The 13,976-nt window shown below is 46.4% G+C and overlaps 1 protein-coding gene across 1 annotated transcript in view; it reads left to right on the plus strand.

Annotated features, from left to right (window-relative positions):
• ZNF462 (zinc finger protein 462) overlaps positions 1-3,692 on the plus strand; it is a 139,424-nt gene extending 135,732 nt beyond the window's left edge. Inside the window, 2 exon segments of the mRNA XM_006771135.2 lie at positions 68-191; positions 1,280-3,692. Coding sequence (XP_006771198.1) covers positions 68-191; positions 1,280-1,487 — 332 coding nt within the window. The 3' untranslated portion in view covers positions 1,488-3,692.
• The last annotated feature ends 10,284 nt before the right edge of the window (positions 3,693-13,976 follow it).

Genomic DNA, 13,976 nt, shown 5'->3' on the forward strand with positions numbered 1-13,976 from the left:
GCTGGCTTACCTCTTCCACCGCCTCCTGCAGCACTCGGGTAACGCTTGCTCCGCTTTCTCCTTCCAGATCTGATGAGGTTTGCTGACCACGGGGCTGCCATGAATGCTCAGAAGCGCTTTCCGTGTGAATTTTGCGGGCGGGCGTTTTCCCAGGGCTCCGAGTGGGAGCGGCATGTGCTGAGACACGGCATGTAAGTTGAGCCATCCCCAGACGCCTTGGCCCAGAGGGAGGTGGCAGGGCGGTCAGGTTCTTCGTGGTGGTGGTTTTGTTCCCCTGCCGACACCCGGACCCCTCTGTGTCACATATCCGGGCCTGGGAGGAGAGACAGATGTCAGGAACTAGTGTCTCCTTTTCGGTTCGTGTTGTAAATGGTGACCCAGACACAAGTCAACTGAAAAAATCACCTTCGCTACCAATGACAAATCCCACTCAAGCCCTCGCGTACAAGTGTCGCGCTTTCTCCAGCCAGTGTCCCTTCAGCTCTCATTAGCGTGGCGTTCTCTGATAGAGCGTGGACCGGGGTCAAAAGATCTGGCTTCTGTTCCTGCCTCTGATGACTCATTCCCTGAGTGGCCTGGAACATTCCCACGCACCTCTTGGTGCCTCCAGTGCTCTGCCTCGGGGACAGAGCCAGCTTCTGCCTGGCTCCCAGGTAGGTGGGAGCACACCTGTAAGATCCTTGAAGATAAAATTATCCTCTTAGTCCACCAGCTACAGGACCTACAAGTTGGTGCTTTTAGCAGAAAGTACCCCTGAGACCTGAAGCACCTAAACTTCAGAGACTGTCACTCAGCTTCCCGAAACATGGGTTTGGTCTTTGGGTTTTTGCTTTTTGTTTATCTCTATGATTTGTTTCTGGACCTGTCCATTAACTCTTTAACACCGGGCTGCTCTTTCAGTCTTAACAAACACAGCCAATCTCCTAGCTTCCGGTTCCGCTGAGGAGTTTGAGCATAAGACAATATTTGCTCTGACCACTTACAGCTTCTCTCTGTTCCCAGTAGAGGCGGGAAACATAAAACCATTATATTCATCTGGAAACAAAGCATGATGTAATCAAACCATAGCATGATAATGGGCCTTTTTGTAGGTTTAAGTACCAGCAATACTTGACCTAAGCACAACAGGTAGCAAGGATAAGTCGCTCACAATTTAGTCATCCTTTCGGGCATTTGTTCCAAGGAAACCCCAAGGCCTTTTGTTAAGGATGTGAGTCTTTTTTCATTTAACTAGGAAACAGTAAACACTCACCTGTCTCTGCCTTCCATGTCCTCCCAGGGCATTGAACGACGCCCCGCAGGTGAGCAGAGAAGAAATCCACCTACAAGAGAGCGCGCAGGACAGTATTCAGATGCCCTCGATAGAGGAGAAGGAAGACGACGAGGCACTCGGGATAGACTTTTCCCTAAAGAACGAGACAGTAGCCATCTGCGTCGTCGCTGCCGACAGATCTCTCCTGGAGAATGCAGAGGCCGAAAAGGAATAAGCGTGGGGTGGAATTCTGGATCACAACCTTACTTGAACCGTGACGCAAAGTGGGAGGGCCAGCTCGGGCTGAGACGTGGGGGACAGAAAAGAGAAGACGGAACAAAGCTGCTTTTTCGGACTGAACAATCTATTTTCAAAGCACTGGTACCTGTGTGAGTGAGTATGTAAATTAAAGTTATTTAAATGGTTGGAATATGTGGCTCCTTTTCCATCACTACACCTTCCCTCCCGGATCTTCAGCGTGGAAGTTTCGCTCGTGGCGGGATGCGCAGCGCCTCCCGGGCACAGCGTGGCCTGTGGTGGTCTTGGACAGTGTGTGGAAACAAGCTCCGTGACAGTAGAAGACTTCTTAGGGGAACAACATTTTCTGACGCACAACTTTCCGTGCGTTTTTCTAGTTTTCATACCTTAAGCTTTTTTCAAGACCTAACTGCAGCCGCTTTGGGAAAAAAAAACAAAAACAGAAAACAAAAAAACTGCTTTGCATAAAACAGTCACCTGTTTCCTAGTACCTCAAACTTAACCAAGGGAATTCTCTGCATTTGTCAGTACTACCTGTCGTCGTCGTCGTGGTTAAATGTAGAGAGAACTGCTGGGCAAGATGGTGAATGGAGAAAAAAAAAAGAGTTTTAAAGAAAGGAACACAAATTGTGCTTAAAATCCCCACGTGGGTTTTATTTCTTAAAATACTGTGATTTTTTTAATTATTTTAGTAAAAAACAAAACAAAAAAAAGAAACAGACTTTAATTACTAGATAACTGTTTGTGAGTTGTCATCCTTTATTCCAGGTAAGCTGTTTATTAGTGTTCAACTATGATTTAGACTTTGGTAGACTCATACAAGCTAATTTTACGGTGACTGTGGAGTTCCGTTTGCCACATGTTCCTTTTCTATCAGCTTGAGTGTTACAAACACAGCACAATTCAGTTTTTCATATAAATTGTTTTTCTTTGTGTGTGTGTGTGTGTGTTGATATTGTTTTAATTTGGGGCAAGGGAGATTTAGGGTTTTTTTGTGAATAGGAATGTTTTTATTTTAAACATGGAAATAACAAAGAAGTTAACTTTTTTTTTTAATTTAACTAAAGAACCAAACTTTTTGGCACAGCTATGCAGCTTGTGGGCCAGACGAGGGAGTCCTCTTCACCCTTTTGTTGCTTGTCAAATTATCACACTATCCGTCTCACACAAATACGTTCTGTTAGGATGGGCTGGCTTTTGTGTGTGATTTCCAATCTGTGTTTTGCTTTTGTTTGCAATGTGTGTTTTTTTTTGGGGGGGCGGTTTCTCATTTAACTTGGGGGGAAGGGAATCCCATCCCTTTGGTGAGAATGGACAAGAAATACTTCCATCCTACAAGGAGCCTGGAGAACTACTTTTTTGTTGTTTGTTTAAATCTAGCTGCCAGCTGCTCCGTTTCCCCATCTTAGCTTTTTCAGGAGGGAGCGGCTTAGACTAAATCTAAGTCTACATTTATAATATGTTCTGATTGTGAGCAGAGAGTTTTCGTTACAAAGAGTAGAAAAGAACTTTCCTTGAAGCCTAGGTTTTAGAAGCCTATGAGCTTGCGTGCTTGGATGTGTGTGTGCTCGTGTGTGTGTGTGTGTGTGTGTGTGTGTGTGTGTGTGTGAGTCCTTTGGTTTTCATGTTTTTTGTTTTTGTTTTGTTTTTTTTTTTACTTGGAAGGGTTTAGGGAGGGGGAGGGAAGAGAGGGAAGGGAATTGCAGAGATGACAGTGTCCCACATAGCTTCAAATAAAATCCATGGAAAGATACTGCATTTGTGGAATAAGTGCTTACTTGAAAAGCATGTTCTTTATTTTCTTGCTGTTAAGACTTTTTTTTTTGGTAGGGCATTTATCTTAATATTTTTTTTTTAGGGATGAGGGCCATCATGTGGAAACCAGAGAATGGGGAAAGTGTGAACTATCTAAACAGAGGTTTCATTTTGTGTCCATATTTGTTTTTAATTGGCCTCATTTCAAATGTATTAAACAGTTCCATACCTGGATTGGGTGTTTGTAATGGTTACCATAAAACAAACAAAAAAGAAAAAAAAGGAAAAGAGAGAAAAAGGAAAAAAAAAAGAAAGAAAATAATTGTGACATGCTTTTATCACTACTTTATTTTTCAAATAACATGTAAATACTGTAATCCATTGGATTTTGTTTTGCTAACCTGTTAATAAAAATATGGGACCATTATCCTTGTAACAAGGCTAGAATGTCATTTTTTTTCTTTTTTTCAAACATATACCTGATATTTTGTGGCCGCACATTTTGGATGCATTATTATAATTCTGTTGACTGTAATGACATAGAATTTACAACATTTTTTTGTTTAATTTATACAGAGGACATTTTTTTCAGAGCTTGAGAGAAGAAAGTACATAGCAAAATGAGAACCTACTGGCTCCAATAATCAGTGTTTCCCAATACTTGATGAAAGATAGGGAGATCCTGAGTTCTTGAAGCCAAGGGTTTAAAAAAACAACAAAAAACACACAGTAGGTTATTCAAGTTGTTTGCAACATACATTTTGTAATAAAATGTGAGAAATTAATAAAGAATTTTTTTCACATGTGTCTATGTGCATCTGTTGGAGATCATTGATAGATATGATGGCAGATAAATGTAGAAAGGATGTTGCATTGCCCCTGAATCTACACAGGTCTGGAAAGCAAAGGTAAAACTAAGGTGAGGTGTGAGTTGGGATTTTAAAATGTTCCTATTTTTGCATCAGGTAATGTATCATCAACTGGGGAATTTTATGGAGGGAATGTTTTCCATCAAAATTGTGAATCAGTGTGTATGACAGTTCAGAAGGAGGAAGTGCCCATGATTAATGTCATCTGGGGACCCTGAATCCATGAGCACAGCTATTTTAAACTAACTGCAAGTTACACCCACTGCCACAAACTATCTTTCTGTGCATCCCGCACCAGCAATTATCATCATTAACTTTGTGAGCTACGCTGTTATGAAGCAAAGGAAAAATTAATAGTCATGAAACCTAGAAGAGTAAGTCAATATCAACAACACTGATTGTTCGACTCGAGCTGACTTACCCTGTCGGCCTCGTGTTAGGAGACAATGGCTCGTGGATCATTTGTTCTGAGTTCATCCAGAAGTTGGGTTCTCGTCCTTCCTCATCTCCTTTTCCCCTTCACAAAAGAAAGTTTTACTTATTAGAGAATATAAAACACAACGAGAGAACAGATAAATCAGGACCCCAGGGAAATGAGAACTGAGTAGCTAAGTGATTGATAACAGGGAACTGGCAAAACTCACTCCATGAGGTTATATTTGGCTCTGAGCTTCCTGGTTAGCAAGGCAAACAGTGATCAACCAAGAATCAATCTTAGTAACTTATCAAATGGTCAAGGGACACCACCTTTTCTGAAACTGCAGGTGGAGAAGTTTCTTCTGTATATTTTTCTAAAGAAGTGAAGGTGACAATGTTTTCATTGAGTTCATGTGTAATCCATACTCCCTCTCTGTCTTACGGAGAGGAAGTGGTATGTATATTAGTCATGGTAGGGCTGCAACAAAGCAAAACCTTAGCGCAATAAGGTTCATTTAATTCTTATATATTCCCAGTGAGGGTCAGTGGGGGGCTCCCTTTCATCTGGCAATTCAGGGATCCAAACTCCATCTTTATCCCAAGTTCTACCATCTCAACTAGTGAATCCCAGGGTCATTGCTGAGAGCTTGCAGGTGGTCTACCCACTCAAATACCTCACCCAGGGAGCAGCACCCATCACTTCGTGTCTTGCTTCATGGGCTAGACCTGGACCCACAGCCCACCTACCCATGAAGGTGTGGTCTTCTCTACCTGAGTGCCCAGGAAGAACATGAACTGACAAGCTCCACCACGATCAGGAACGTACACCGTGGAAATAGGAGGGGGGATAGAAACCCCCCGTTCTTTAGAAAGCACAGGATGCTGGTCCCATTACCCAAGTACTTAACCAGCATTTTTGAGCAACTATTTGCTGCTCTCTGCTGTGTAACGAATGAGACTCGACACCTGTCTTCCCGTAGCTAGTGAGGGCAGAGGTGCACCCTGGGAGAAATGACTCCCGCGAAGACCCTGGAGCTTGCTGGGCCCTTAGCTTCCTGTAGTGAGGCTTTGCCCCCACCTGACAACCCTGGGGGAAGATGACCTTGACTGTGAATCCTTTCCTCTGTCCATGGAAAAGCACGCATTTGATTTCAGGAGGCATGTGAGAAATCGGTTCCTCATACACTGGGTGAGCCCTTGGCCCTTAGCTTAACGAAAATTACGCTAAGATACACTCCTTTCCTTGCAGTTATCTGTATTTCAGGGCCAGGGGAGTGATGGGGACAGCATTGGATCCCAGGAGACCATCCATAAGACGCTTCAAAGTATCATGCTCATCTCCTGAAAATGTCTGTTCTTTTCCAAATGCCCTGTCCTGCCAATGCCGTTCCCTCTGCCTCGGCGTGAAACTCCTTTTCTTCACCGGAAGTTATCTGCCCTTTAAGACTCAGCCTCAATATAACTTTTTTTAAATCCTCACCTGAGGATATTTTTTTTCCCATTGATTTCTAGAGAGTGGAAGGGAGGGAGGAGGGGGAGAGAGAGACATCAACAGGAGACACATTGATTGGTTGCCTCCCCTACAAGGTCCCACCAGGGCTGGAGAGCCTGCCACCCAAGTATGTGCTCTTGACTGGGAATCGAACCCATGACCCTTCAGTCCACAGGCTGACGCTCTAACCACTGAGCCACTGGCCAGGAACCAAATATAAGTTTTGATGTGAAGCCTTCCCTGACTGCCTACATGTCACATGATGGGAACGGTCACCCCACTTAACACCTGTGCCCTGTCTTCATAAAGGTTCACTGAGGACTCCTCTCCCCACCCCCGCTCCCGCTCCAACTTGCTGCAGCCGAGCCTGCTGTCAGATGCAGCTAGCCTTTCAAATTCAAATATATTCCTGTTGATACCGAGTGTTAGTGATCTGCTTTGGCACCGACGCCACGTTTTCTTTCGGAACTTGAGATTGCTTTTTTAAATATCTAAGTAAAAATATGCAGTTTGGTAGATGAAAAATGTCTTTGAAACTCTAGGCTCGCTCTCTCTGAAGAAATGTCAGAGAACTGAACACCCTCACCATCACCCTCCTCTCTTGGCCACCCTCCCCATCTCTTGCCCCGTGAATAAGAAAGGGATGGGGAGAGCCACTAGGTCTTAAGATTGGACGTCAGTGGTGACCAGCTGCAGAGTGGAAGGGGGGAAGGGGAGCAGAAGCCAGAATTGGCCCTGATAGCGGTGGAGACATGTGGCTGTGACAAGTGGGGTGAGATGACTGTCAGGATGTGGAAAGAAGCAGGCAAGGGTGGGGGATGGTTGCCTGAGAGGCAGGTGGAGGGAAGACTTCTGCAGAATGCCAGTGATGGGGACACGTTTGTTACACTGGAGGGAAGGAGCATGGCAGCGCCAGGGCAACTGACAGGCAGAGTCACAGTGGGTCCAGAGCAATGGCTGTGCAGGTGAAGAGGTCCCTCTCCACAACCCCCCACCCCCACCCGCAGGGGAGGAGGAGAGGGGAGTGCTCTCCAGGCACATTTGCAGGTGGAAGATGCCTGGGGTGGATGGAGTTCATGCTGATGAACCCTCCCCTTGAGGTGAAATCCGAAGTGACAGGTGGGGGTGAGATCTGGAGTGGCTGAGGGCCCTGCAGAAGGGAACTGAGTGGAGGGTTTGCAGAAGCTGAGCACAACTGAAAACAATTAGTTATTATTATGGTCTCCATGTGACACAAATCGCCATTCAAAGGGTTCGGGGCAATAATCTTTTGTTAGGACTTCCCTCACAACACTCCCCCTCCCACACGCACACTCCACCACCACCTAATAAAGGAAAATCTGGAAAGAGACAGCTCTTAGAATCAGAAGGGACACTTCCTTTCTCCGCCTACTTAATTATCTGGCTTTTTGAATTAGGGGTGGAAAGCAAACTTGCCTTGTTTTTATTCAGTTTCTCTCTTGAGCTTGCTCCCATTAATAAAGCAGCGTGGTTCCGTTTAGCTAACTGCATGCATGATTTCCAGAAGCCACCTCACAATGTGGCGGGAACACAGCCTCTGGCTACGCGGCAGCAGCTTAACCGCACTGTGTAGAGAGAAGCAGGACAGCCAGTGCCTCCGAATCCACTTACGAGTGAAATCGCGGGGCTGCAATCCTGACCTTTCCCTGAGGCTGAAAGAGCCTGCTCCGGAGGCTGATTGGCAGACTGCAGCTCCAGGCCCCGCCCGTCCACACTTCCCATCAAGTGGGAAGCCTGCCTCTGTGTGTCCTTCTGTCCTTGATGGGCCACCAGCCTGAAGGCTGCTGGGCATTTTGGAAGGAGAGATATATGCTGCTTAAGGAACGGTCATCGAGACCAAAAAAAGGAGGAGGGGGCATCCAAGGGAAAAGAGAGGAAAACCTTATGGAAATCACGTGGGTCTGGTCTACCTTCACCCACTGCCTTCTCAGATTTGGGTCAGGGAAGAGACTACCCCAATGGGCTTTCTGATGTCAACCCGGATGCCAGACTGATTGAGGCACCGTGGGCAGGAGGAAGGTCAAGGAACAGGAATAGCATGACTGAGCTTTCATTCCATTTCGTGAGTGTAGATGGCGTGTGGGTATAGCACAGCTGGTGAAGGGCAGAGTCTGCACCCAGGCTGCCTCGGTTCAAATCCTGACTCCTCCACTCACTGTGTGGCTTTGGGTGAGTAACATAACCTCCCTGCGTCTCACTTTCCTCATCTGTGTAACTGAGGATAAAAGTTACCTAGTCCTGCACGTTACAAGGATTAAACATGTAAAGCAGTCAGCTAGTGCCTCTCCCGTGGTCTGTGCCCAACTGATCTGGTCCATCATGATGCTCTCACTGCAGTTGACTCTTTAAGGACCTGGAACCTTTGTTTCCCCATCTGCAGAGAAAGGACAATGGGGTCTTCAGTTAAAAATAGATGAGAGAGAATGCGACATGTCTTGCCCGTGGTAGGCACTTGATTTGTGGCCACTGAATCTACACTTACTGATTTTTTCTCTTGCTGGGCCTACAAAAATGTAAAGGGCTTGGTTTCTCCAGACAAAATGTGTAGCAACAGAAGATGTTCAGCTCCCAGTATGGGCTCTGGGCTCAAAGAGAACTCGGTTTGAATGACCAGTCTTCTTCTGTTCGCTTCAAACCCTTGGACAGGCTACTTACTCTTTCTCTGCCTCAGTGTCTTCATTAAACAGAGAACAGTAGTATCTACTGTGCAAATGCACTGAGATAAGGCAGAATCTGGACCAGAGGGGGGCTGCAGTGTAGAATGCACGCTTCTTGAGGACAGGGCTTCCCGTCATATGCTACACCTATGAGTACACCTGGCCCAGAGGAGGACTGATTGGGAGGTGAGGCAGGAGCACACCCGTGTCAATTTCTGAAATGAGGCGTGGCCCAAGAGGAACTCATGATTTCAGCTCTAGCTCAGCGGGGTCAAGCTGGTGCTTACATCTTCAAAGCCTTCAGTATCAGATGAGCAGGTATCACTGGTATCTGAGGCTTAATTATGTCAGTACAGTTATCTGCCAGTCTTCCAGAAACGTAGCTATTGCTCTGCAAAAAGCTTCTCTGCAGGGGTTCAGGGGGCACTTTTACTAGTAAAGTCCTAAGTGACTGCCAGGGAAGAGGCTTCCCCACACCATGGATGGCCATGCTTTGGTGGAAACAACATGAGTAGATGCCTGGTTTCCATGATCTAATCTATTAATTTAAGTCTGGCCAGAAACAGAAATATAGTCACTGCCCTGGTTTAAACATAAGTACTACAGGACTCTTGCTTATGATTAGCGAAGATGCTGGAAGATCCTGATTGGCTTCTGCATCACACTTTGAGAACCTTTAAACCAGGCTCCCAAGTCATTGAAGAAACAAACTGCAACGATAACTTAAAGAATTTAAAATAAACTGCCACGATGATGAGACCAGTTACTATCGGTTGAGCACAGGCTATGGGAGAGGCACAGGCTACATGCTCTACGTGTTCTTGTGCCTCGGCGCTGCAGGCTTTATTGTTCACATCTAGAAGAGAAGCAGAACTTCTCTCCTAAACATACAGTGGGGCCTTGACTTACAAGTGTCCCGACTAACGAGTTTCTCAAGATACCAGCTGTCGCTTCAACGATTTTTTGCATTGAGTTGATAGAGTAATTTGAGTTAACGAGCTCAGTCTCCGAACGAATTCAACTCGTAAGTCAAGGCCCCACTGTAGTCTGTAAAACCTTCCTTGTAACCTGATTGGGTCAACTTAGGTTGGCCCACACATACAGCCCTGGATCTCTGCCAGGTGATCACTATCCTCTGATTGTTTTAGGCTAATCGTGATTCCCATCTGGTATAGGAATGGGCTGTGGGGAAATCTGGGTTCCATTAGGAAGGAGGAAATGGAGGCTAGATGTCGGCTCCACAACAAGCAGTCCCCCCTTACGTAGGTGTTGAACACTTACTTGGTGAAATGATGAATAAAAATGAGTGTGTGGCCTGGCGCTCCTAGGAGCTATTCCACTGGGGAAGTCCACCCGTAAAGTAGGAGGGCTGGGCTCTCACTGATCTGGGCACAGCTGGGTCCTTTACAATCTGATGCTTCTACTCCTCAGCAGTCCTCTTGCTCAGAGGTTAACGTAAACTTCTCCAGCCATGTGCAAGCGTGTCAAGACTTCGCAGGTGGTGTCTGTGTCTCCCCATCTCAGACCACTTCCTTGACTCTAGAGCGGTGCTACTTCTCTTATCTGCCTTATGACCCAATCAGCGCTCATTCATTTTCAAGAACCAGAGTCTCTCCTTGGAGACAGTCAAGGAGTGACAGCCCTTCTCCCCAAGCCTGTGTCCCCTAATGAACCCAACTCACTTCTCAGGGAGGTGGTGAGAGCAGGTGGTAATCTGGGCCTGTAGACTCTGATGAGTCTATCTTACAACACCAGCTCCACGACTGACTCTCAGGAGGACCATGGGAAAATCATGTAACCTCTCTGAGTCTTCTTTATCCACAGAACAAGGTGTTCATAAGTAAAGCAATGCCTTCCCCGCCTCAAAGAATAGGCTTTGGAAAACTGCCAGGGTAGTAGGAGACTTGGATTTGGGGAAATTAAGATCTTACAGAGATTTGGGGGGAAGAAGAGGGAAAACATCAGTAGTAAACCCATGAAAGGTCTCATGAATATATATGTTCAACTTTTCCTAAAATAGAGTAAAAAAAGACATAAAATGTCAGTGCCATTTAAGACATATTAAAACGCTAATTACAAGTGCTATCCAACTAATTTCTATTTGCCATCCCTGGCTTGTAAGAATATTGCAACATCTCTCTCCCCTTAAGTTTAAAGGAAGATACTGAACATTCAGACTGTTGGTAAGAGGGAGATTAAGAGTTTGTGGGTTGGCTTGTTTGCTCTTGGGTTCAGGTCTCCATCCATATTGTCATTGCCTTTCTGCTGGTTTGCTTGGGCATTGTTTTCTCCTGTTCCCCAGAGACCCAGCTAAAGCACCTCAGAGAGCAAATCCCATGCACCATCTGTCTACAGGGGCCCGCTCCGCCCCTGGGGCTCCCAGTCTCTGGGAATCACTACACTTCCCCAGTCAGCCAAGGAGAAACCTGGGCACTGGCCCTGACGCCTTCCCCACACCAGCCCCTCACCTACAACAGGTCCCCAGATCCAGTCATCCACCTTGAAACACCCCATGAATCCGCCTCACTCAGGGCTGTAGTTTAGCTTTCATTATTTATCAAAACCCCTATAACCATTTCCTGTCCAACCAGACTGCATGAGGCAGCCGGTATGGAGACAACTTTGATTCTGCAGCTCCCTTTCTGAAAACCTTTCAGCGCTTCTAGTTCCATCCTCCTAGGCCCCTGCCCCAAACCTCCTCCACCATAAAGTATACCCTGTGGCCCCCCAACTATTCAAGCTCTATCGACTCCCCCTGCCTTTCCAACAAGCTGCTCTAATTGCTTGAACATTTTCCCCCACCCCCAGCCTGGCTAGGTCCTCTTTGCCCTTAAATACTCAGCTCAGATTTCACCACTTTGTGCCTCGGTTTTTTCACCCCATAAAATGAGCACGATTTTTGTACTTACCTCATAGGTTGTTGGAAGGAAGAAATGAGTTAATCCCTATAAAGCATGAAGAACTGTGCCTGGCAGTTTGATCAATGTTAGCTATTATTGTCCTGTCCAGGGATCGTTGACGCTGAGCTGTATTCCCCACACTGCCCCGCACCTCCCTCACCACGCACCTCCCTCACACCACGCCCCTTGACAATCTGAACACAGGTGGAATCACTAGACTTCGATTTCCCCGAGAGCCTACACAGGGTCCTGTTTAGCTGTCTCTGCTCAGAGTAGTGCCAGGGGCACCGAAGGACGGAGTGAATGTTAGTTGAATGAATAAATGTTCGGGCCACGCGGCCCTTTGCCACTCTCTGAAAGTCGTTCCAAATGACTTGTGGCGACTCTCTCTCACTAGGACTTCTGACAGCATAGCCCGAGATGTCTGGATTTCTGCCCCGTCTCTCACTAACCAGAGGCACACAACCCCATCAACACGCTTGTTAGTGGCATGACAGGCGGAGTGACTCTCTCCTTCACTTTAAAAAGGGAAAAAAAAAAAAAGAGGAAAATGACTTAGTCCTCACTGTCAACTGTGGCAAATAAACGTCGCTATTACACACTCCAGAACTCAAGGAGCAACACGTAATTAGGCACAGGTTCAATCAGGAGTGAGAGGCAGGCTGGGTGAGAGCTCCGAGTACGAGTGGCTCATTTGCACTGCAGAAGAGGGATGTTGATGTTCATGCAAATGCTGTCTCTAAGATTCCCAATTAAATAAACACATTAATATTTTTAAGGCCCAACCTAGGCGAAATGCTCTTCCTGAGAAAAGGTGCAGGGAAGCTGTGTAGGTGTGTTTCTGAGTGGCAGCAGCGCATTTATTATGCGTTGACTTGTTTTCTGATTATAAAACTAATATATTTTCATTGTGAACACCTTGGAAATATATAGAAAACAATAAAGAAGAAAACGAAAATCTGTAATAATCTTATCATACACTTGGTCCTGTCGCCCACTGGATCCTCTCTTCCTACATTCAGCAACTCACTCGGTAAATGATCTCATCTGCTCCTGTGGCTTTAAATGCCGTCTTTATGCTCATGATTCTCACATTAATATCTCCAGTCCTATCCTCTTCACCAGGCTCCAGACTAGATGTCAAGAGACAGAGCCTTGTGGATACTTAAAAGCATCAGAAACTCAATTTGGCCACAATCAATCTCGTGTTTTCCACCCTCTCCCCACAAAACTGTTTTCTCTTCTGATCTTCTCTTTTATTAAATGTCACCACGACACCCAGTTGCTTAAGCCAAAAACTAGTAGTCATTCCCTAACCTTCACACACATTTAGTTCATCAGCAAATCTTAACTCTACCTTCCAAAGACATCCCAATTTCCTGCATATCCTCCCTCTCTACCACCATCACCCAAGTGCAAGAGGCCAATATTTGTTGCTTAAAATTTTATAAGACCAGTCCCCTAGCCCAGTGGTCAGCAAACTCATTAGTCAACAGAGCCAAATATCAACAGTACTTCTTCAAAATAGACTCGCCCAGGCCGAAAACCGACTTCTGCACATGGGCCACGAAGTTTCAATCGCACTGTACATGCGCCTGCACGTGGTATTTTGTGGAAGAGCCACACTCAAGGGGCCAAAAAGCCGCATGTGGCTCGCGAGCCGCAATTTGCCGACCACGGCCCTAGCCCATGTCCCTGCTTTCTCTAGTCTTTGTACTGGAGTCAGAATGATATCTGGTTGTTTTCTTAAATTAATAGCTAAAACATTGCAAAAACATAAATTTCAGGTCTTGATTCAAGTAGAGTTTCAGAAATCAGCACCACTATGGACTACATCAGCAGTGTCTGAGTTGTAAGATAGTACCCCAGCTGACCAAGAGTAAGCTTGGAATTCTTCATTGGTTTACCTTTCTACCTCTACTGAATGAAGTGATGACTACTTCTTTTATTATTTCACTAGAGGCCCGGTGCACGAATTCATGCACGGGTGGGTTCCCTCTGGGTGGCCTGCAGGGATCAGGCCGAAACCCGCAGTCCAATGCCACCTGCAGCTCCAATCTGCCGCTCCTGCTCATCCCAGCCCCACTGTGCCTGCTGCGGGCTCGCGCCCATTCAGTTCTGATTGGGAGAGTCTTGCGCTGTCGCAGCAGTGCTCAACAGCCATGAGCCCTGAATCTGGCACCCTCCCAAGGGGAGTGGCCTGCGGGATCAGGCTGAAACCAGCTCTCCAACATTCCCCGAAGGGTCCCGGGTTGCAAGAGGGCACAGGCCAGGCTGAGGGACCCCACTTGTGCACATGATCAGGCGGCGGAGGGACTGTGTGAGGGCTCCAGGGTGTGTCCAGCCCATCTCACT

This window comes from Myotis davidii, unplaced genomic scaffold (genome assembly GCF_000327345.1).
Source record: "Myotis davidii unplaced genomic scaffold, ASM32734v1 scaffold64, whole genome shotgun sequence".
In the NCBI taxonomy this organism is placed as follows: Eukaryota; Metazoa; Chordata; class Mammalia; order Chiroptera; family Vespertilionidae; genus Myotis; species Myotis davidii.